Genomic DNA, 22,348 nt, shown 5'->3' with positions numbered 1-22,348 from the left:
TATTAGTCATGCTTCTCCGGGCTACAACAGTGATAAAAGCTAAAGATGAACCAAGTCTCAAGAAAGCTATGAAAAAGAACTACCATTAAACACACCAAGATTAGCTAAGGCTTACTGACAGGACAGATGGACAGATATTCCTTTAAAGCCCTATTCCTGATCACTTAGGTCTCTTCTATCAGGTTTGAGGTTTACTGGGAGTATTTCCTATACCAAAGTTTTAACAGTTTGTGGTTTTCAAGGAACTCCAGAGCTGCTGTTTGGGAATTCATGTAGGTTCAGAAGACAAACACTAGTCTACATCTTGTTATAGAAGGAAAAGGGAGAAAACAGTGAGCTGGCCTCTAGTCTAGAAAGAGTTGATACTTTGTCCATTCCATTCTCCTGGCCCAGGCTCTAGAAATAGTACACAGGCCTCAAGCTGCCTCAACCAGACTCAAATTCTCTAAGAAAGAAGAGCAGAGGCATGGCCAAGACTCATATCTGGGCAGTGAGAGCTGAGGAAAGTTTGAGATCAGGGATGAAGAATGGACAAATGGAGGAGGAACTGAAAAAGAAAAACGGAAAAAAAAATAAGCAAAAATGAAGAGGTAGGAGAAATAAAGGACAAGAAGAAGAGAAGAAAGGATGGAGAGATTTCAGAGTAGAATATGAGAACAAAAAGACAGGTAGAATAAAAACAAAGACAGGTAGAGAAACAAAGATCCCTGAAGGAAAAGAGAGAAGCAGAGGGCAGGTGGTAAGAAAGGCAAAGAAGGGGGAGAGTGAAGCTTATCCCCATGTTTCTGATTAGGCTTCTAACAGACACAGAGAACAGGAGAAAGAGCAGGTCTGGGATAAAATGATAAGCCCAGTACATGCTGAGGTTATAGCGTGGTGACTGCAGGGTAACCAAATGGAATGTCCAAGTGGGCATATGGGAGTGGAAATTCAGAAGATGCATAGACAAACATTTGAGGGATATAGGCAGAAATAAGAGCCCACAGGAGAATTGAAGGACAGGTACAGGTGGCCTAAGGCATAGGAAGAATGCTAGGGGAGACTGGAGAGTGTGGGAGAGTGAACAGTCCCCCCTTAAGGGGCAACAAGTGAAGTGCTCAGCAAGAATCAAGTTCCTACTAAGGTAAGAGAATGAAGGAAGTATTCTGTGAAGACAGAAATTTGATTACAATGGGGAAAAGTTCCAAAAAGAACCAAAACTTCTCCTTTTGTGCGTCTATAACTTTCTGAACTTATCCTTTGGGAAAACTTCTGTCACACTGCATGCCTCTGTCCTTGATGCCTATGTCCTTGGCTCCAAAGCAGGACTGGGTCTTCTGACAGCGGTATTTTCAGTGCTGTACAGTACCTGCTACCCAATAAAAACTCAATAAATGCTTAGAGATTTTCTGAGGGGCAACTGGGAAGCATGCACTAGTAAAAGTCTTAGTTTGATTTTACCTTTTACCTATTTCTAGGAATTTATCCATAGGGTTTAATCATAGCATAGTGCAAAGATTTAGCAATTGGTATTGTTATTTGCAGATTTCAAAACCTCCTACATATTCAACAAATAGACCACTGGTTACACATCACAATATAGCTATGTAACTGAATGCTATACATCCTCAAACAATCTATACAGGTCATAAATAACAAAGTTACCGAATCTACACTCTCAGTACAACCAAAAGATAACAGAATAACCGGCTCAAATCACCTGAAAGGAGGGGGATAAAAAAAACCTACCAAATTCCACCAGAGCTATCTCTTGAGTTCCTACCACAAATCTCTGTGGAAAGTGGGTTTAGAAAAAAATACAGGGAAGGAAAAAGAGAGGACTAGAGGGCCTAAATTTGAGCTAAAATTGTCCTAGGAATAGGCAGTCTACCTTAAGTACAAAAACAAAGAAAAATTACTTTGTCAATCAGAGCACTAACTATAGACAAGGGATTTAAGTCTGTAGAGCTGAGTGGCAATCCTAAAAAGGTATATCTTCTAGAGAAGAAATAGATACAAAAGGAAGGAAAAGGTGCCCTCTGGTGACTGGTTGGTTAAGGAAAAAGAAGAGACAGGAGGAAATCTGACTGCTGAAGCACAAGCAATTTACAGGCATATAATTACTACCCAATGACCTCCTCAAACAAAAAGCCATAAATTGAAGAGATTGTACTCTACTGAAGTTACCTATAAAAGTGCTCTCAAGCTAGGGATCTTAAAACCCAACTCAAACTTCCAATCCTAACCACAAACATCAACACAACATTCCAAACTAAATTAAATATATTTAAATAAGCACTTGGATATATATGAAAAATTATTATTAATCAGAAATTTTAAAACTTAGAACAGAAATAAATAAAAGGTAGAAATGAAACAAAAAAATTGAACTCAATTTTTTTAATTGAGAAAGATAAAATAGATAGTGAAGGGAGAATAGAGTCAAGTGAAAACTTAATAAAGGACATTGAAGAAAGGTAACAACCAAAAGTATAAAAATGAGATAGACAAGTACAAGGAATAGAAAGTGGTTGAAAGAAAAGAAAGGCAAAGGAGATCCAACACATATATATTTGGAACCCCTAAAAAAAAGAAAAACAGAAAAACAAAGTATAACTCTAATCCAGTAAGACTTCCTAGAAATAAAAGAAGGCCAAAATCTACATATTGAAAGAGCCTATTAAGTTTCTGTGGAGATTGCCCTGCAATGGTAAACTCTGAGGCATATCCTATTAAATCTATAAGACTTTAATTATAAAAAAAAAAAAGAATCCTCAGTGGAGTCAGCAAGATGATAGAATTACTTCAGTGCTCATCCCCTCACAGAAACATCCATTTAAATAACTATCCACATGCAAACTTTGGTTTCCAAGGTCATCATTGGCTTGCAGGTCCCTGCCCCTCTCCCTTGAACTGTCTTGACCACCTAGTTTGATTTGATGCTTTTCCTGTCTGTCTTCCTGCTTTTTTTGTTCTACTAACCATCACGTCTGTTTCCTTTACAGACTCCTTTTCATCTCGTTTCCCTATGGAGTGCATCCTTCCTCACCTGTTGTCCTGGGCCTCTTTTAGTTCTTCTCTTTCTTAGGAAACTCATCTATTTTTAGACTTTGGCCATTTCTTTAATGTAAACAGTTCCCATATCAACTGCTCAGGATAGATCCTTTTGCTCTGAACTATTAATTTTGAAGCTGCCAGTCTGAGATCTCTCCCTGGCATCTTGTTAGCTCCTCAAAGTCGCTGAGTCCAAAACTGAAATCAACCTCCCTACAAATTGTGATACCTTTTGAAAAATTGGTAATATTTTTATTAGTGCCATCATCTCTCTTCTAATAATGAGTAGCTGAACTCTGAGAGTCGTTTCAGTTGTTCTTTTCTTTTCCTTGTTCTTAACATTCGGCCAACAGCCACCTCATAGCATCTTTATCCTTCATACCCTTTCCTCTGCATACACTCATATCATTTTATATGTATGTTGTATTTGTTTAGACTTACAAAGCTTGTGAAGTGTTTGCATGCATAATTTCACTTAATGCATCCAACCTGGAAGGTTGGGATGCTTTTTATAATTTCGATTTTGTAATAGTATAACATGGTGGCTACGAGTTCGCATTTAGACATATTTTGCCTAAGGTCCTGCTACTTCCCTCTCTAGCTGTGTTATCTTGAGCATGTTACTTGATGTTTCCTCTCCTTATTGTCTGAAAAATGGGGATTATAATGGTACCTGTTTTACTGTGTGCACTTTTAATTATTAAATAGTTGAATGATAAAATAAACAAACAAACACATAAATAAATATCCTCATGCAAAAGTACCTTCATAAGAGTTAAGGATTCTAGGTGAAAGATTATAGCAACTGGGTGAAGCACAGAAATAAGAACATATTCATTGAAAAAGAGTTGGAAGCACAGATTCACATTACCATGTCACCCCAACCTTGAGCACAGTACATAGAGAGATACTCTCTGTGTAGGGGAAACAGAGTAAACACCAAAGTTCATCATGGACCCCAGCACCAGGACCAGGCCTGTGGATGAAGTAAGATGATCCCAAGCACTGGGTCAGCCCCCACTGACCTAGGTTCCAGAGTCACCCCAGTGCTAGGTTAGCCTTCATGAACACAGAGTCCAGATTAGCCTCCACAGATCCAGGATCCAGGCCTATGTCCACAATCCCAGGCTCTAGTGATACCAATGCTAAGCATGTCCTTGTAAGACCAGGTTCCAGGATCAACACCAAGCCCACCTTTGTAGTACAAGGGACCCCAAAATTGGGCCCCACAGACCAAAAACTCAGACCTACTCTAGTCCTTGTAGACTCAGGCACCAGGCCTAAGCACACTGGCACAAATACCTGGCCAGCCTGCCTTTGTAGACCCTATCAGTCAGCTTGCCCAGATTTTCTGGCCAGATTGTCTGGTGAAAGCCTTTCCTGCCAAAGCCAGTCTGTAAAGATTAGAGGAGATGCCTATTTCTTCAAATATGCAGACAAAGATAATAGAAGACTTCAACTTCCTACTTTCAAAATGAGTAATCATCCTTACAGATAATAAGGAAACAGCAGATATGAACAACACTATAGACCAAATGGACCAAATATACATATATAGAACATTCTATCCAACAACAAAACACATTCTTTTCAAATGCACAGGGATCATTCTCCAGGACTGATCACAAGTTAGGCCATAAAACAAGCCTCAAAAATTTAGAAGACTAATGTCATAACAACTATCTTTTCTAATCACACTGCATAAAACTAGAAACCAATGGTAGGAATAAAATTGGAAAATTAGACATCAAAAGAGAAAAAATATGAAATCAAATGAAAATGGAAATGCACCATACCAAAACTTATGATGTATCAAAGCATTTTAAGAGGGAAAATTATGGTAATAAGGCTAACATTAAGAAAGAATGTCTCCAACAACTTTATACCTTGCAGAACTAGAAAAAGAAGAACAAACTAAAGCCAGAATAGAAAGAGAATAATAAACCACATGGAATATTATTTATAAATAGAAAGCAATGAACCATCAAGCCATGCAAAGACATGGATAAATTTTATATGAATAGTGCTAACTGAAAGAGCCCAGGAAGGTAGGAACTGTTATTATTATTTTTTTAATAGTGGATAGATGTTCACTATGAATGAAGAAAAAAAAAAAAAAAACCTCTATTAGGAAACCTGTTTAGAAATACAAAGGAAGACATACCACTTCATACAAATATTCGTAAGTGGTCTTGTTCTCTTTATTAATACATTATTTAACCTTTTAACTTCTGCCACAGAATCATAAATCAAATAATTATTTTACTAAAAGATAACTCAAAGCTCCCACCCTTGGATTCAATGGAATTTATTCAACTCAGTAATGAGACAGTGCTACCCACTTCTTTGGAGTAATCTTGTTGTTGGAACTAAGAACATCAATGGGACCTCCCCTGGTGGGGCAGTGGTTGAGCGCTGGGCTGCTAAGCTGCCTGCAGCCTCTGCAGGTGGTTTGATCCCTGGCCGCCGGCGAGGGTCCCACATGGCGCGACAGACATCTCCTGCCATACCCGCTGCTCCCCTCAGCAGTGTATTTCGTCGTTCTGCCTGTTCTGTTCCCCGTTCTGGCTCTGGTGAATTCTCTCACCCTCCCACGCTTCTGACTGTACCCCGTGCTTGTATAAATAAATAAATAAATCTTAAAAAAAAAAAAAGAACATCAATGAAGATTTTTTTTTTTTAAATATTAAATTTTATTTTTATATTCCCCCATACAATTGCAAACGCCCCATTCTGACCCCAATCCTTCCCCCCCCCCCCCCCCCCCCCCAAAAAGTGTCTCTGGTTCATAGTTTTTTGTTGATTTTGATTTTCACTTTCTTATATTCATTTTCCTGGTCCCTTATTTAAGTTTTCTAGATTCCTGCTATGAGTGAGACCATCCGGTATTTTTCTTTTTCTTTTTGGCTTATTTCGCTGAGCATGATCCCTTCCAGTGCCATCCATGTTGCTGCAAATTGCATGTGTTTATCTTTTTTGAATGCTGAGTAATATTCCATGGTATATATGTACCACATCTTCTTGATCCAGTCATCTATTTTTGGGCATTTGGGTTGTTTCCAAAGCTTAGCTATTGTAAACAGTGCTGCTATAAACATAGGAGTGCAGGTGCTCTTTGGAATTGATGTTTCTGTGTCCTTTGGGTAAATACCTAGGAGTGGAATTGCTGGATCATATGGAAGCTCTATGTTTAGTAGGTCCAGAAATCTCCACACAGCTCTCCATAGTGGTTGGACCAGTTTGCACTCCCACCAACAGTGCACAAGAGTTCCTTTTTCTCCACATCCTCGCCAACATTTGTTGTTGCTAGTTTTTTTAATATGTGCCATTCTCACTGGTGTGAGATGGTATCTCATGGTAGTTTTGATTTGCATTTCCCTGATGACAAGTGATGTTGAACATTTTTTCATATGTCTGTTGGCCATTTGCATTTCCTCTTCAGAGAAGTTTCTTTTTAGCTCTTCTGCCCATTTTTTGACTGGATTATTTTCTTTGTTGTTGCTGAGTCTCATCAGCTCTTTGCAGATTTTTGTGATCAGTCCTTTATCATTAGTGTTGGGTGCAAAAATGTTCTCCCAGTTGGTGGGGTTTCTCTTTGTTTTTGTTATTGTCTCTTTTGCTGTGCAGAAGCTCTTTAATTTGATGTAGTCCCAGCTGTTTATCTTTCTCTTCACTATCACTGCTTTGGGTGATGTGTCTGTAAAGATGTCTTTGATGTGCAAATCCCGTAGTGTTTCGCCTATATTTCCTTCTATGTATTTTATGGTTTCAGGTCTTATGTCTAGTTCTTTAATCCATTCTGAGTTGATTTTTGTGTATGGTGTGAGGTAGTGGTCAAGCTTTCAATGAAGATTTTTTGATTTCAGTCTGTCACAAACCATTTTACCAGAGAACTTCTCAAATATTTTCTTTACCTCCAGTTTTAGGATTAACTCATTAAAATTAAACTCATTAAAAAATTTAAAGATACCTTGTGCCTTTTAATTAAGAAATATTTGAAAGATAATCTCCTTTAGGGTAAATGCAGATAGTTCAAGCTTTTTGACCTCAACTATTAATGATCAGAAAGTGATAGAAAAACACCCATTTCCTTTTACTCTGGTTAACTTGCTCATGCCTCAGTTTCAGTTATTGACTCATTACTGTCTTAATTAACATTCTTCCCACAGCACTGTTAATTTATGAGAAAAATCTCCTAATACAAGGGTGCCACCTACTGATAATCATGGGTAAATGTATGTCATAGAATGTGTTTTTGTGTGTGTCCGAGCACAATTTTGCTTTCTAATTTGGTTTTCAAAATACGTTAAGAGGAAAAAATATACTAAAACTATGGACTTGAAACAGATTTCCTACTGCTCATACATCAGCACATTCAAACATCCAGTATATACTCTCATATCACTACTCAAATAATCAGCATTTATCTCTATTATAGTAGTTTCGTGGATTTTCAGAACATGCAGGTATAAAGAGTGTTAGAGATCATCTATAACCTAACCCAATTCCTGGTTTTTCAAATGTGAAACTAAGGTCCAGAGGGAGGATGCTTGACTTATCAACTATTAGTATTTCCAGTAGGGTTGGTTTCTCTTATCTTGGTTCCTGATGGACTGGGCTTCAAGATAAATATTGTAGAGAAAGTATTTTAAATATCTCAATAATAGGCTTCCATACAAAACAAACTCCTAGTTGTCCCTGCAAAGACAGCAGAGATAAAAAAATCCATGATCTAAGTTCTCTTCATAGCTTGCCATTCTGAACTCCAACTGGGCTCAGAAACTTTCAGGATTGCATCTTGCCCAGTAATCATCAACAGAAGAGCTGTTCTAGCATACTGAGTGTTTGCAAGGTGCAGGCACTGTGATGAGCCCTGGGAAGTCTCCCACCTTTCCTGCTCAGGCACTTTGGAGTCCTAATAAGCATACTTTATTTCTCCTTTCCCTTCATCTCACACAAGTAGGGAACAACTAACGGAGCTAGGTGTTCCAGGCAAAGAAAACTTCATATTAAATTATGGAGATGTGAAAAAACACAGTTTATTTAGAGAACAGGGACTGAAGCTATGGGCATCAGGACATCAGATGTAGAGTGCTGAAACAATCTTTCCTTCTCTCCTCTGTCAGAGAGGAAGAGGCAAAATTTGACCAGAAGGCCAACACCATGAACAAAGATTCAAGACAGAGGGATACTATGTTAGGCAGGTGTGAAGGGCCTGACAGGTTTGGGAAAGGTTATGATTTGAACATGGTCACAGAATCTTGATACAGAGCTCTGGTGTCAAGACTCTAGAAAATGGTTCTGCCGAATAAATGAGAAAGGCAGAATGAAAGGAGATGAAGGTTGTCTTTGACAAACTCTGACCCTACTCTCGAAGTTCCCCACTGTACCCAGGTAGCTCAAGAAGGAAGCCTGAGAAATCTCTAGGCAGAAGAGACAGGCTGGCCTGCTAGGAAAGTTAACCATTTCTTTACTCTTGACAAGCACTAACATTCCCCAGGCAGAAAGCAATGTTTGAATTTAAATTAGAAATGTTACTTATTCCCCTTTGCAAGAGGGTCAGAAAAATGGGCTTAGGGGAGGCCTCCAGAGGTGAGCTTAGAACAGGGCAAAGAAGAGCCAGGTATCAAGGTCTATGTGACACTATCAGTTCCTGTAACAAAAGGGAGTCACGTCTTAGGATCACAAACTTGTACTTTGGGAGGAAGGCTATTTGTACACTGTATTTCTGATACTTATTTTCTTTTTGTTTTTCTTCCCTATTCAGTAAAGTTCATTCAAACCATGCAATCTAAGCTAAATAAGCAGTTTTGTTCAAAGAAAGTAGTTTTGTTTCTGTACCCAGCCACGTCCCTAAGGGAAGGGTAAAAGGAGAATTTCTAAGTAAGTAAATCCAGAGAAAATACCCCTTCCCTCTAGGATGACTTTCTTCCAGAGATCTCTTCTGCTAAAACATGGGGTCCCATGTTTGGTTTTAATACTAAACGATGGCAGTCCCTTCACAAGAAAAACTTGACCTTCTCAAGGTGGGAGGGAGGGTTGGGGATGGGGTGCTGTAGACAAAGAGAGGATCAGTTAACTCTAATTGCTGGGAGGGAAATGTTTCTGATGGGAGATGTGCCTTGTGGTCTCTGGTTTCCTCAGCAGCTGCTCCCCTTCCTCCCTGGCATCATTAGCTACCAAATAAAATCAGTTTGAAGTCATATACTGCCAATAAATATTAAGATGATTGTGAATTTTATAAAATACATTTTTAAAAAACAAAAGGTGTTGTCAGTTTGAGAGAGGAGTGCAAGCCAGAACATACAGAACAAGAAAAACCATAGGTTAAACAGAAGTACTACAAATCTTAGGTGGCAACCATAAGAATGTTTTTTTCAAAATCCTGCATTATCAATGGAGAACCACCAACCTACTTTGAAGAGTTTGGGACATGGGAACTCATTTACCAGGACAGAAGACTGAGTGACTTCCTCACAGAAATGAGCCCTCTGTATAGAATTTTATTGTTTCTGGAGGCTGTTTTTGTCAACTTGCATTGCCACAAATATGAACAAGAAGTAACTCCTTCCTTCCTCTATGAAGAAAAAGTATGGACCTTCTCAGACAAACAGAAACTCCAGAAATTCATTAAAACTAAACCCCCACTCCAAAAAATTCTATAAGAAGTCCTAAAGCCTATACCAACAGAGGAATGATCAAGAAGAACAGAATAAAGTGAGGAATAAAATCAGAAAAAAGACAAACAAAATGGCAAATACAGATGCCAACATATCAATATTAACTCTAAATGTAAATGGATTAAACTCATCAATAAAAAGACAGAGTAACATGCTGGATTAAAAAACAAAATCCATCCTTCTGCTGTATCCAGGAAACACATTTAACCACAAAAGATAAACACAGACTGAAAGTAAAAGGTTGGAAAACAATCCTACAAGGAAATAGACCAAAAAAGAAGGCAGGAACAGCTATACTTATATCAGATGAAATATACTTCAAATTAAAAAAAGTAAAAAGAGACACAGATGGACACTACATCATGATCAAGGGGACAATACATCATGAAGATATAATACTCATCAACATATACTCACCAAATGAAGGAGCACCAAAATATATTAGACAGTTATTATCAGCTCTGAAAACAGACATTAAAGAAAATACATATATAGTGGGAGACTTCAACACTCCACTCTCACCAATGGACAGATCAACAAGACAAAAAATAAATAAAGACACTAGAGCCCTAAATAAAGGCATAGAACTCATGGACTTAACAGACATCTATAGGACACTGCATCCCCAAAAATCCGAGTACACATTTTTCTCAAATGCACATGGATCATTCTCCAGAATCAACCACATACTGGGCCACAAGACAAACATCAACAGGTACATGAAGATCAAAATCATTCCAACTATCTTCTCTGATCATAAAGGCATCAAACTAGAAATAAATCATGAAAAGAAAACAAGGAAACTTCCCACTTCATGGAGATTGAAATCCATATTACTGGAAGACCACTGGACTAATGAGGAGATCAAAGAAGAAATTAAAAAACACTTTGAGTTGAATGACAAGGAGGATACCACTTTCCAGAATGTATGGGATGCAGCAAAAGCAGTAATAAGAGGAAAATATATAGCAATACAGGCTCACATCAACAAATAAGAAAGAACTCAAAGAAAAAACCTAATCTCATATCTCAAAGAGCTAGAAAAAGAACAACATAAAATCCCTAAAGCCAGCAGAAGAAAGGAAATAATAAAAATTAAAGCAGAAATAAAAGAAATAGAAATTAAAAAAAACAATTGAAAAAAAACAAAAGTTGGTTCTTTGAAAAAATAAACAAAATAGACAAACCTCTAGCCCGGCTCACAAAGAAAAAAACGTGAGAAAACACATATAAATAGGATTATAAATGAAAGAGATGGACAAACCTAGAAGAGATGGACAAATTCCTAGAACAATATAGTCATCCAAAGATGGATGAAGAAGAAATAGAACACCTAAACAGACCAATTTCAAGCCACAAAATTGAGGCAGTAATCAAAGCACTCCCCAAAAACAAAAGCCCAGGTCCAGATGGCTTCACAAATGAACTCTACCAGACATTCAGTAGTGAATTAGTGCCTATCCTACACAAATTCTTTCAAAAAATTGAAAAAGAAGGAATACTACCAAATACATTCTATGAAGCCATTACACTAATACCAAAACCAAACAAAGACAGCACAAAAAAAGAAAATTACAGGCCAATCTCCCTAATGAACACTGATGCAAAAATCCTCAACAAAATCCTTGCCAACAGAATCCAACAATGCATCAAAGCGATAATACACCACGATCAAGTGAGATTCATCCCAAGGGCACAAGGATGGTTCAACATATGAAAATCAGAGTAATCCAACAGATCAACAAAAAGAAAAATAAAAACCATATGATCATATCAATAGATGCTGAGAAAGCATTCAACAAAGTCCAACATCCATTTATGATGAAGGCCCTTGAAATTCTTGGGATAGAAGGAACATACCTTCACATGATAAAAGCCATGTAAGACAAACCCACTGCCAATATTATTCTCAATAGTGAAAAGCTGAAGGCCTTTTCTTTAAGATCAGGAACAAGAAAAGGATGTCCTCTCTTACCACTACTCTTCAATATAATACTGGAGGTCCTAGCCAGGGCAATAAGACAAGAGAAAGACATAAAAAGACTCCAGATAGGGAAAGAAGAAGTAAAATGATCACTATTTGCAGATGATAGGATAATATACATGAAGAACCCTAAAAACTCCACAGAAAAACTACTCAAGGGCTTCCCTGGTGGTGCAGGCGGTTGAGCACAGCATTGTGAAGCTGTCTGCAGCCTCTGCAGTCAGCACAGTGATCCCTGCGGTTTGATCCTGGCAGGCCGAGGAGATGGCCACATGGCATGGCAGACCTCTACTGTCTCGACCGCTGTTTCCCTCAGCAGTGTATTTCAGTCAGTCTGCCTGTTCTGTTACCCGCTCTGTCTCTGGTGAATCCTCTCACCCTCCCGCACATCTGGCCTGTACCCCGGTTCTTATATGTATAAATAAATAAATCATTAAAAAAAAAACTACTCAAAATAATCAGCCAGTTCAGTAAAGTAGCAGCATACTAAATCAACACACAAAAATCAGTAGCCTTTCTATACACAAACAATCAATCTGAAGAAGAAATCAACAAAACCATCCCTTTTATAATTGAAACCAAAAAAATCAAATTCTTAGGAATAAACCTAACAAAAGAGGTGAAAGACCTATACAAAGAAAATTATAAAACACTGTTAAATAGAAGAAGACACAAAGAAATGGAAAGATATCCCCTGCTCATGGATTGGAAGAATTAACATTATTAAAATGTCCACCCTACTAAAAGCAACATACAGATTCAACACTATTCCAGTAAAAATCTCAATGACATTTTTCAAAGAAACAGAACAAATACTGATGAAATTCATATGGAACCACAAAAAACCACAAATAGCCAAAGCCCTACTGATGAAAGCAAAGGAGAAAGGAGCTATCACACTTCCAAACTTCAAGCTATACTACAAAGTCATAATAACTAAAACAGTTTGGTATTGGAACAAAAACAGACACACTGGCAAATGGAACCAAACAGAGAGCCCAGAAATAAAACCACACTTATATGGACAACTGATCTTTGACAAAGGAGCAAAGAAGAAGCAATGGAACACAGACAGTTTGTTCAATAATGGTGCTGGGAAAACTGGACCACCATATGCAAAAAAATGAAACTAGACCACTACCATTCACTGTGCACAAAAATCAACTCAAAATGGATAAAAGAACTGGGCATAAGATCTGAAGCCATAAAATATATAGAAGAAAATATAGGTAAAATACTACAAGATATACATCGCAATAACATCTTTAAAGACTCATCACCCAAAGCAAAGAAAGGAAAACATAAACAACTGGGATTACATCAAACTGAAAAGCTTCTGCATAGCGAAAGAGACATTAGCCAAAACAGAGAGACACCCCACTGATTGGGAAAAAATCTTTGCACTCCTGTCAACTGATAAGGGACTGATCACAAAGATATACAAAGAACTCACACAACTCAACAAAAACCAAATAAACAATCCAGTCAAGAAATGGGCAGAAGAACTTAAAAGAAATTTCTCCAAAGAGGGAATGCAATGGCCAACAGGCATATGAAAAAAATGTTCAACATCCCTTATCATCAGGGAAATGCAAATCAAAACCACATTGAGGGCCTCCCCGGTGGTGCAGCGGTTGAGCGCTGGGTTGTGTAGCTGCCCGCAGCCTCTGCAGCGCCGGTTCGATCCCCAGCTACTCCCCGGCCACCAGAGGAGGGTCCCACATGGCGCGCAGACCTCTCCTGCCGCCCGCTGCTCCCCTCAGCAGTGTACTTCGGTCCTTCTGCCTGCTCTGCTCCCCGCTCTGGCTCTGGTGAATTCTCTCACCCTCCTGCACTTCTGACTGTACCCAGTGATTGTATAAATAAATAAATCTTTAAAAAAAAAAAAAAACACATTGAGATACCACCTTACACCAGTAAGAATGGCACATATCAAAAAAAAAAAAAAACAAGCAACAACAAATGTTGGCGAGGATGTGGTAAAAAAGGAACTCTCCTACATTGCTGGTAGGAGTGCAAACTGTTCCAACCACTATGGAAAGCTGTCTGGAGGTTCCTCAGTCTACTAAAAATGGAGCTATCATATGACCCGACAACTTCGCTCCTAGGGATCTACCCAAAGGACACAAAAACATTGATTCAAAAGAACACCTGTTCACCTATGTTTATTGCAGCACTATTTACAATAGGTAAAAATCCTGGAAACAACCCAAATGCCCAAAAATAGATGAATGGATCAAGAAGACGTAGCACATATACACAATGGAATATTATTCAGCAATCAAAAGATAAACTCATGCCATTTGCAGCAATATGGATGGAGCTAGAAGGAAGTATGCTCAGTGAAATAAGCCAGAAAGAAAAAGAAAAATATCAGATGGTTTCACTTATAACAGGAATATAGGGGAACCAAATAAGACATCAGTGTAAAAAATAATAACGGTACAAAACACAACAAAGCAAAAACAGACAACTATAAATCAGAAACATACTGTAGGGGAGGAGGCGGGAGAGGGATCAGAGGGAGGGAGGGAGGAGCCCAGGGGACTGAGGTGATGGTGCACAGGTGCATTGGTGAAGGAAACTCTACGGGGACTACACCTGAGGGGGTTAAAAATGAACACTGATGTAAAAAATAAAAAAAGTTTAATATAAAAAAAAGAAGCAGTTCCAACTCATACTAAGAACAAGTGACCCCAGAGCACTCACTTATACCAGAATTGTAATTTAAGAAAGAATGTGGAAAAGTTACATTTACATAAATATAAATACTGAACATTATACTAGGGACAGAACAAAACTTTTTAAACATTCTGTGACATTACATTGCTTTAGTTAAAAACAACAACTACCATTTTATTGGGTAATTTTTGATACTGCCATGTCCTGGTATTGTGCTAAGTGTTTTTCATGCATTGTCCTGTTTTATTTCACAACACCCCTCCCTACAAGGTAGATATCATTATTCTCCTTTTATTGATGGAGAAATGAATGTGCATAAAAATTGAGTAATCTTCCGGAAGTTACATAATTTTGTAAATAACCCAAGTATGATGGAGGTCAGACTTCATCAACAGTATGTAAACCAAAGACATCTCAAGTTTCTAAAACAAGTTGTTAGGGTAAAAACTTTCATAAAGCCACAAGTAAATAAATCACACCATTCCAAAAACAAAAACACCTTAAGCTGTATGAGTTTAAAAGAACAAAGCATTGATTGCTTTTAGGCTAATGCTAGAAAGAGTCTGATTACTATTATTATCATTTTATTTTGTAAGAATTAATGTAAGGACATGAAAATGTTCTGAAACAAATTTTAGAAAATTTCACCAGAATTAAGAATGATCAAATGTTCACTGAGCTCCCACGAGGTACCATGTGCTGGGATACAGGTATCAGTAAGAAAGAATTCTCAACAATAAATGAGTGCTGGTGAAGGTGTGGAGAAAAAGAACCCAATTACACTGTTTGTGAGAGTGCACACTGGACCAGCCTATACAGAAAGAAGTGTGGAGTTTCCTCAAAATACTAAAGATGAATTTACTATAAGACCCAGCATTTCCACTCAAAGGTCTCTATCCAAAGAGCACAAAATACAAGTTCTAAAGGAAACCTGCTCTCCTATGCTTATAGGAGCACTATTTACAATAGCCAAGATATGGAAACAACCTAAATGCCCCAGAACAATGAGTGGATCAAGACGATGTGGTATAGGGCCTCCCCCGGTGGCGCAGCAGTTGAGCGCTGGGCTGCGAAGCTGCAAGCAGCCTCTGCAGCGCCGGTTTGATCCCCGGCTGCCGGGTGAGGGTCTCACATGGTGCGCAGACCTCTCCTGCCACGCCCGCTGCTCCCCTCAGCAGTGTACTTCGGTCCTTCTGCCTGCTCTGCTCCCCACTCTGGCTCTGGTGAATTCTCTCAGCCTCCCGCGCTTCTGACTGTACCCAGTGCTTGTATAAATAAATAAATAAATAAATCTTAAAAAAAAAAAAGCAAAAATAAATTAAAAAAAAAATGTGGTATATACACACAATGGAATACTACTCAGCGATCAAAAAAGATAAACTTAGGCCATTTTCGAGAACATGGATGGAACTGGAAGGGATTATTCTAAGCAAAGGGAGCCAGAAGAAGAAAGATAAATACCAGATGGTTTCACTTATATGTGGAATCTAGAGAAACCAAACAAAGGATCAGACAATGACAAACTGTAAGACTAACCCTTGCAAGCAGACCTTAGATCAGAGACATTCAGGAGGCGGAGGAGAGGGAGAAGGTGAGAGTAGAGAACAGTGTGGAAGGAGTGTGGTGGAGAATGATGGGCACTTTGGTGGTGTGAAAACTATGGTGACCACACCTGAGGGGAGAAATCCTATACTGTGAAAAATAAATAAGGATGTTTTAAAAATAAACAAAGAATTTTTTCAAAAGAAATAATTCTCATTCAGAAAAAATTCAGGGGTGTTGGTGGGGGACACAGGTACAGCGACAGAGCATAATACAGTGGGAAAAGCATAACAACAGAGTGAGGTATAGGTATTATGGAAAAGTGAGGAAAGGTACTTAATCTAGTCCATGGGAAGTGGGGAAGTTTACTGAAGAGTCAAGAGGAGCTTCAGTTGAAGGGCATGGGTTGCTTGTCCCAGGCAGAGCACCAAGCCTGGGCACAGAATTGAAGTGAGAAAAACGCAGTAGCATGTACATGTGGGGACCCACAGCAATGGGAAAAGGGAGGACAGGGGAGATGGACAAATCATGAAGAAGTTTAAACTAGTCAAGAGGTGTTTTTGTTTTTTTTTTTTTAAGATTTATTTACTTATGCATACAAGGACTGGGGTGTAGGCCAGAGGTGGGGAGGGGGGTAGTGGTGAGAGGATTCACCAGAGACAGACTGGGGAAAAGAACAGGTGGCTCTACTGAAATACACTGCTGAAGGGAGCAGCCGGTGAGACAGAAGAGGTCTGCTGCGCCATGAGGGTCAGCTCCCTAGCAGGAGCTGCAGTGGCTGACGATAGCTTCATAGTGCTGAGACTTTAACCCCTGTGCCACTAGGGATGCCCAAGTCAAGAGTTTTAAGCCGGGAAGTGACATGATCGAGTCATCCTTTAAAAAACTACACCCCTTTAGGACTGTGTGAGGCATGAACTTGGAATCACACCGCCATAGGTTCAACTCGGAGCCCTAGGTCTTAAGTACTAAGTAGTGCCTACTAAGCCTCAGTATTATCAACTGTAAAATGGAATGGAAATGAGGTAATAAATGTAAAGCTCTAGACCACAGTAAATATTTAATAAATGGTAGCTCTTATTGTTGTCATAAGTCTAGATGTTCAGGGAGACCCAGAAGTCAATAAGAGACAAATCGAGGCCCCCTGAACAGGGATGAAAAAATAGGACAATATGAGAAATATTCAGCAATCAGGATTGCTAAAGCTTGATGACCACCTGGCTATGGGAGTATGGGTATAGGAGGCACCGCGGATGAGCACTAGATCTATGCTGAGGGAGTGAATAGCTAGTGGCTGGTAGTTTCTTTGACAAAGAGAATATTGTAAGCAAAGCAAGTTTAGGCGTCTGATATGCTTGTGGTTGGTCCGCCCTCCCCCCACCGCCGCCCCCATGTACCAGTCCCTAAAAGAATAGAGGAGACAGCACAAGTTTAGGAGTGTGAGTCATGCTGAGCAGGAGATGTGCCTCTGGGAATAGATATTCAGAAGGTCAATGGACGAGTTGTGTCTGGGGTACAGGTATGACCTGAAGTTAGAAAAATTGGTGTCTCCCACTTGCCTACGTATCTCGGACTATGAGATGAGCTCGCCCACAGAGGGCATGTTTAGTCAAAAGAGCAATGATATTGCTGATTTTAGACCAGAGGGCAATTTTAGTAGGACAAGGGGGACTGAAGCTTGACTTCTGGGTTAAGGTATAAATGAGAACGAGGAAGTACATAGCCTACAATAAATCTGGTAAAAAGGATGGAGAGGAATTACATAGCATATGGGGGAATAGAGAGTCAAAGGTTAGTTTCAGGATTTGTAATTCTTTTTTATTTTTAATTTATTTATGTATACATGTTTAGAAGAACCGGGGTATAGGCCAAATGTATAGGGAACGAAAGGATTCGCCAGAGACAGAGTGGGGAGCAGAACAAGTGGATTTTATTGAAATACACTGCTGAGGGGAGCAGTGGGTGAGACAGGAGAGGTCTGCTGCACCATATGTGGGTTAGCTCTCTGGCTGGGAATCAAACTCAGGCAGTAGCTATGATAGTGCTGAGAGGCCACCAGAGAGGCCCAGTAGGAGTTAGAAATCTAAGCATTTAGTGAATTGAGATGGAAAAGACAGAGAAAAAGGGTGATGATGTAGAAGAGCAAATCACTGACAGAACAAGGTTCTTCAACAAATTAGGAATTTTAAAGTATCCATAGCTAGAACCAAGGTCCTGATACCTGTCAACACACCATCAGAACACAACGCCACCAGGATGCTAGTCCTGGAGTGTCTCAGCCAGGCACTTGTGTGCTTCCCTGAGCTGGCGCCTGTGCCTGTCCACCTCTACTCCTACTTCCCAATGCCTACCTTGATCCCACCTGCTAGGTATTTGATAATGTTCTGGTATGAATTCATAAATATACTTGCTAGAAACTTTATTTCCAGATGTAGAAATTTCATAAAGAAGCATGAGAATATATTCTAAGACAAATAAGGAAAAATTTGGTGTTAAAATACAGTGAAATATTGAAGAAAATAATAATACACATGCTTAGAAAACAAATGCATCTAAATCCTCTCTTTGAGAGTGAGCTGAAGGTAAGCAGAGTGGGGAGAATGAGGGCGCAGGGTCTAATCATGTGGAGAAGACCTGAAGTGATCACACTACTCTCTCTGACCAAATGTATCCCCAATCTACAAGCTTATGCTTAAAATTTATTTAACCATTTCAGTGATGATGGATTAAAAAGGAATGGGTGTGAGATTAAATACTAGCCAAAACCAAATCACCATAAAATAAAATAAAATCAGGCAAGCTCTGTCTCTGACTGGCCTGTGTGACCTGTGCTGGGTCCCTTAACCTTCTCTGGTAAACCAGACCATGTGACAGAGGAAGCCCCAACCCCCCAATTCAAATCTATTGCTCCAAGGTTCTAAAGCAGTGTTTCTTAACCTTTCAGGGAATCACACACTTCTCTAAGAAGCTAATGAAAGCTATTTATCCTATCCAACAACTCCCAGCAAAATAAACACAGAAAGTTCTGCAAATCACATGGAAATCCTTCATTGCAGATCTCCTTCCTAGTAGCCAATAGCTAAGGTGCAACTCTTTATAATGAAGATGCTTTTCCTTAAGTAATGGAGCCAGGGATCATAACGACCACTGTGAGACCTATGGTGGTGAGCCTGCAGTGTGACTACCTGAATGTAAACGTACTCTTCCCTAGTGCTAAGCACAGGACTCTGAATATAGTAAGTGCCCCCATAATTTATAAATGAAGTTGATTAGGACCATAATGGTTCGATGCATGTTTCTCAAGTTTTCAGACCTTCCGTGCCCCTCAATGAGCGTCAATTTCAAATCTTCCCTTTGAGAGATAAGTCCGGATGCAGAGTAACCACGGTGGGCTTACTCTGGCAACTTTCCAAAATGGATTTCTATTTAGTTGGAGGGGTATAACCCACCCAGGCTAGAAGCTATGTCTCAGTTTCAGAGCAGGATCTGATGACACCTCTTCTCCCCCCGCAAAGGAAAAATGACATCAGCTTTTAGTAGAAATTCCTTACATTTGTATAACCCTTTAAAGGTATTCTTTTCCAATCCCTCTCATATATATTTATATATAAAATTTTCATCTCAGGAGTTGGTAATACATGCAGTTTTCTCATTTTAAACATAAGAAAAGTGAATATAACACTTAAATGATCTTATAGAGGGTTTTCGATAGCCCAGTACCAGGACCCCACATCACATTTTTATAAATAAGTCAATGTTTCTTTGTTATTCCTGTAACAAGGCAGGAGAGGCCTCTTTGAATCGACATAACAAAATAGCTGTGTTTAATAAACATTGAATAATCTAAATAGTACCTATGATTTTAGAAAGTCATACCAATTTAAGAAATTTTATATATGATTATAGTTTAATTTTTTCAATATTCAATCAAATCATCCTATCGTTTATAACTTAAAAAGCAAACAATCCATTGTACATAGTGGGGTAGGGGAAATTCCATACTTACCTATTGCACAATGCAAAATCTAGAGGGGAAAAAGAGGGGGGAAGAGAATTAGTAAATATCAATAACATACAGTTTTATTTCATATAAACAAGCCTTTGAGTAATAATAAAGTTGTGGCTGCCAGTAGTTTGGATTTGAAAAGCAAAAATTCCATTTTTAAACTTGGCTACATGTTATTTAACAAAATGCAAATTTTTGTTTGTTGTTTTTGCTCACTTTCAGTTTGTGTGTCTGTGGAAGATTTCCTAAGGAGTAAATTATACCCAGTAGCCTATCGGATCTGGAGGACCTCAATTATATATATAAAACGCATAAACTTGAAGAGAGCAAGTACACATCATCTCCCATGTCCCATGTTCTATAGGATAGAACTGTCAGACTGGAGCATCGGGTCAGAAGAGCTTTGATGAACAGAAGGACATGCAGGCAAGGACACATAGTACTTAGGGGCTACCACTTTCTTTTTGTGTGATAGCACAATAGGTTTTAGTCCTATTAGACCCAACCTTCCTTTTTTAATCACATATATTTTATAATGCCTCCTTTACTATCCTGAAATAATTCAAGGATGCTATAACTTATCTACACAAAATTTTCAAAAAAACCAATGTCGTAGCTGATACATAAAGAAGAAACAAATGAAATTAATTTTTTTAAAAACTATGTATTTCAGTATATGTTTGGAGACATAATGACAAAACGAAGCAGCCAAATGAACGTACCAACTTGTGTTAAGTTTGGATTTAAAAATGAGAATATCAGAAATCACTTGGGACAAGTGTAGAAAAATAAAACAGATGTACAGATCAATACTACACCAATACTAGAATTTAAGAAAATAGTACTAAGACTTACCGGAAAATAGGAAAGTAATCTTTATTTTTTTAAAAGATTTATTTATTTAGTTAGTTAGTTAGTTATTTTATTTATTTATTTATTTATACAAGAACCGGGGTACAGGCCAGATGCGCAGGAGGGTGAGAGGATTCACCAAAGACAGAGTGGGGAACAGAACAGGCAGACTGAGGAAATACACTGCTGAGGGGAGCAGCGGGCAAGACAGGAGAGGTCTGCCACACCATGTGGGACCCTCGCCAGCAGACCAGGATTGAACCGGCGCAGCAGAGGCTGCAGACAGCTTCATAGCACCTTGTTCAACCGCCTGCGCCACCAGGGGAGGCCTAGAAAAGTAATCTTAACTGAAGTTGGAATAATACCTAAGGTAAATAACAAAGTACAGAAAATGAGGAAATACATTATAATCTCAAATGAGCTATGACTTATTTATTTCTAAGTGTGGTGTCAAAATAACACCCTTAGTTATATAATAGGTGAGGTAAGAAGAAACTGTCACAAAAAAACTTATCCTTCTGCCTTGAAATCATGTTGACATATATCATGAAGGTCTAATCTGTTAAAAAAAAAAAAAAAAAAAACCTTGGAGACCATATTACTTGAATGGTCTGACAAGGAATACAAATGGATCACACAAGAAAAAAATTAATGCAAGAGGCAGTTGTGTGATGCAAGTGAAGCAGTTGTGTAAAGAACTGAGGACCATTTTAGGATAAAATTGAAGAACTATCCTGACTCCCAAAAGGGGGCAATAATAAGAAAGTACTAAAATAGTGCATATTAAAGAAATCCATGGAGATATCTGCATTTCACATATCTCTACTAATTTAATAATTGAAGTCTGAATAGGAATCTCAAATCTCCTGTTACATATTTTCAATCAGTTTCACTGTTTTTGCAGTAATAACATTGCACTTAAATTCTTTTCAACTAAATATGCAAGCTGGAAATGTTATAATACAGGACAGAATGTGCAGAAGGAACAAATTATTCAATTATTTTGAGACTGTCTTCATTTCACTTAGCTTCCCTCTCCATACAAATTGTAGTAGACAGAATTTTAAAGATGATTTCCCAAGATTCCTGTTCCTTGGTTATCCAATCAAATACTAATTTAGGTACTGCAATGTAGGGATTTGCAAATGCAATTAAATTCCCAAGTCAACTGATTTTAAGGTACAGAAATTATCTGTTCCTTTAAAGCTTTTTTGTGCTCATGGCAGAAGGGGAAGTCAGAGATAGTCATAAAAAGGATACAACATGGTCTTGTTTGCTTCCAAGAGAGAGGGGACCATGTGCAAGGACTAAATACCAACCTCTTAGAGCAGAGTGACCTTTAGCTGACAGTCAGTAAGGGAATGGGGACTTCAGGCCTACAAGCAGAAGATACTGAAATGTGCCAACAAGCTGAAGGAGCTTAGAAGCAGATTCTTCCCCGAGTCCCTAGATAAGAACCAGTCTGGCTGACACCTTAATTTCAGTCTTGTGAGAGCCTGTGCAGAGAATTCAGCCAAACCCATCTCTGACTTACAGAGCTGTGAGCTAATATATGAGTGTTGTTGCAAG

General features: G+C 38.7%; 1 protein-coding gene across 1 annotated transcript in view; it reads right to left on the bottom strand.

The window, feature by feature from the left end:
• HACD2 (3-hydroxyacyl-CoA dehydratase 2) overlaps window positions 1–22,348 on the bottom strand; it is an 85,834-nt gene that overhangs the window by 49,487 nt on the left and 13,999 nt on the right. Inside the window, exon 3 of the mRNA XM_037525431.2 lies at window positions 19,928–19,946. Coding sequence (XP_037381328.1) covers window positions 19,928–19,946 — 19 coding nt within the window. The remainder of the gene's footprint in view (window positions 1–19,927; window positions 19,947–22,348) is intronic.

Source organism: Talpa occidentalis, unplaced genomic scaffold (assembly GCF_014898055.3).
Source record: "Talpa occidentalis isolate TD23 unplaced genomic scaffold, MPIMG_talOcc4v2.1 talOcc4.4, whole genome shotgun sequence".
Classification (NCBI taxonomy): domain Eukaryota; kingdom Metazoa; phylum Chordata; class Mammalia; order Eulipotyphla; family Talpidae; genus Talpa; species Talpa occidentalis.
The sequence above is the reverse complement of the archived record's forward strand: the minus strand, read 5'-3'. Positions and strand labels throughout refer to the sequence as shown.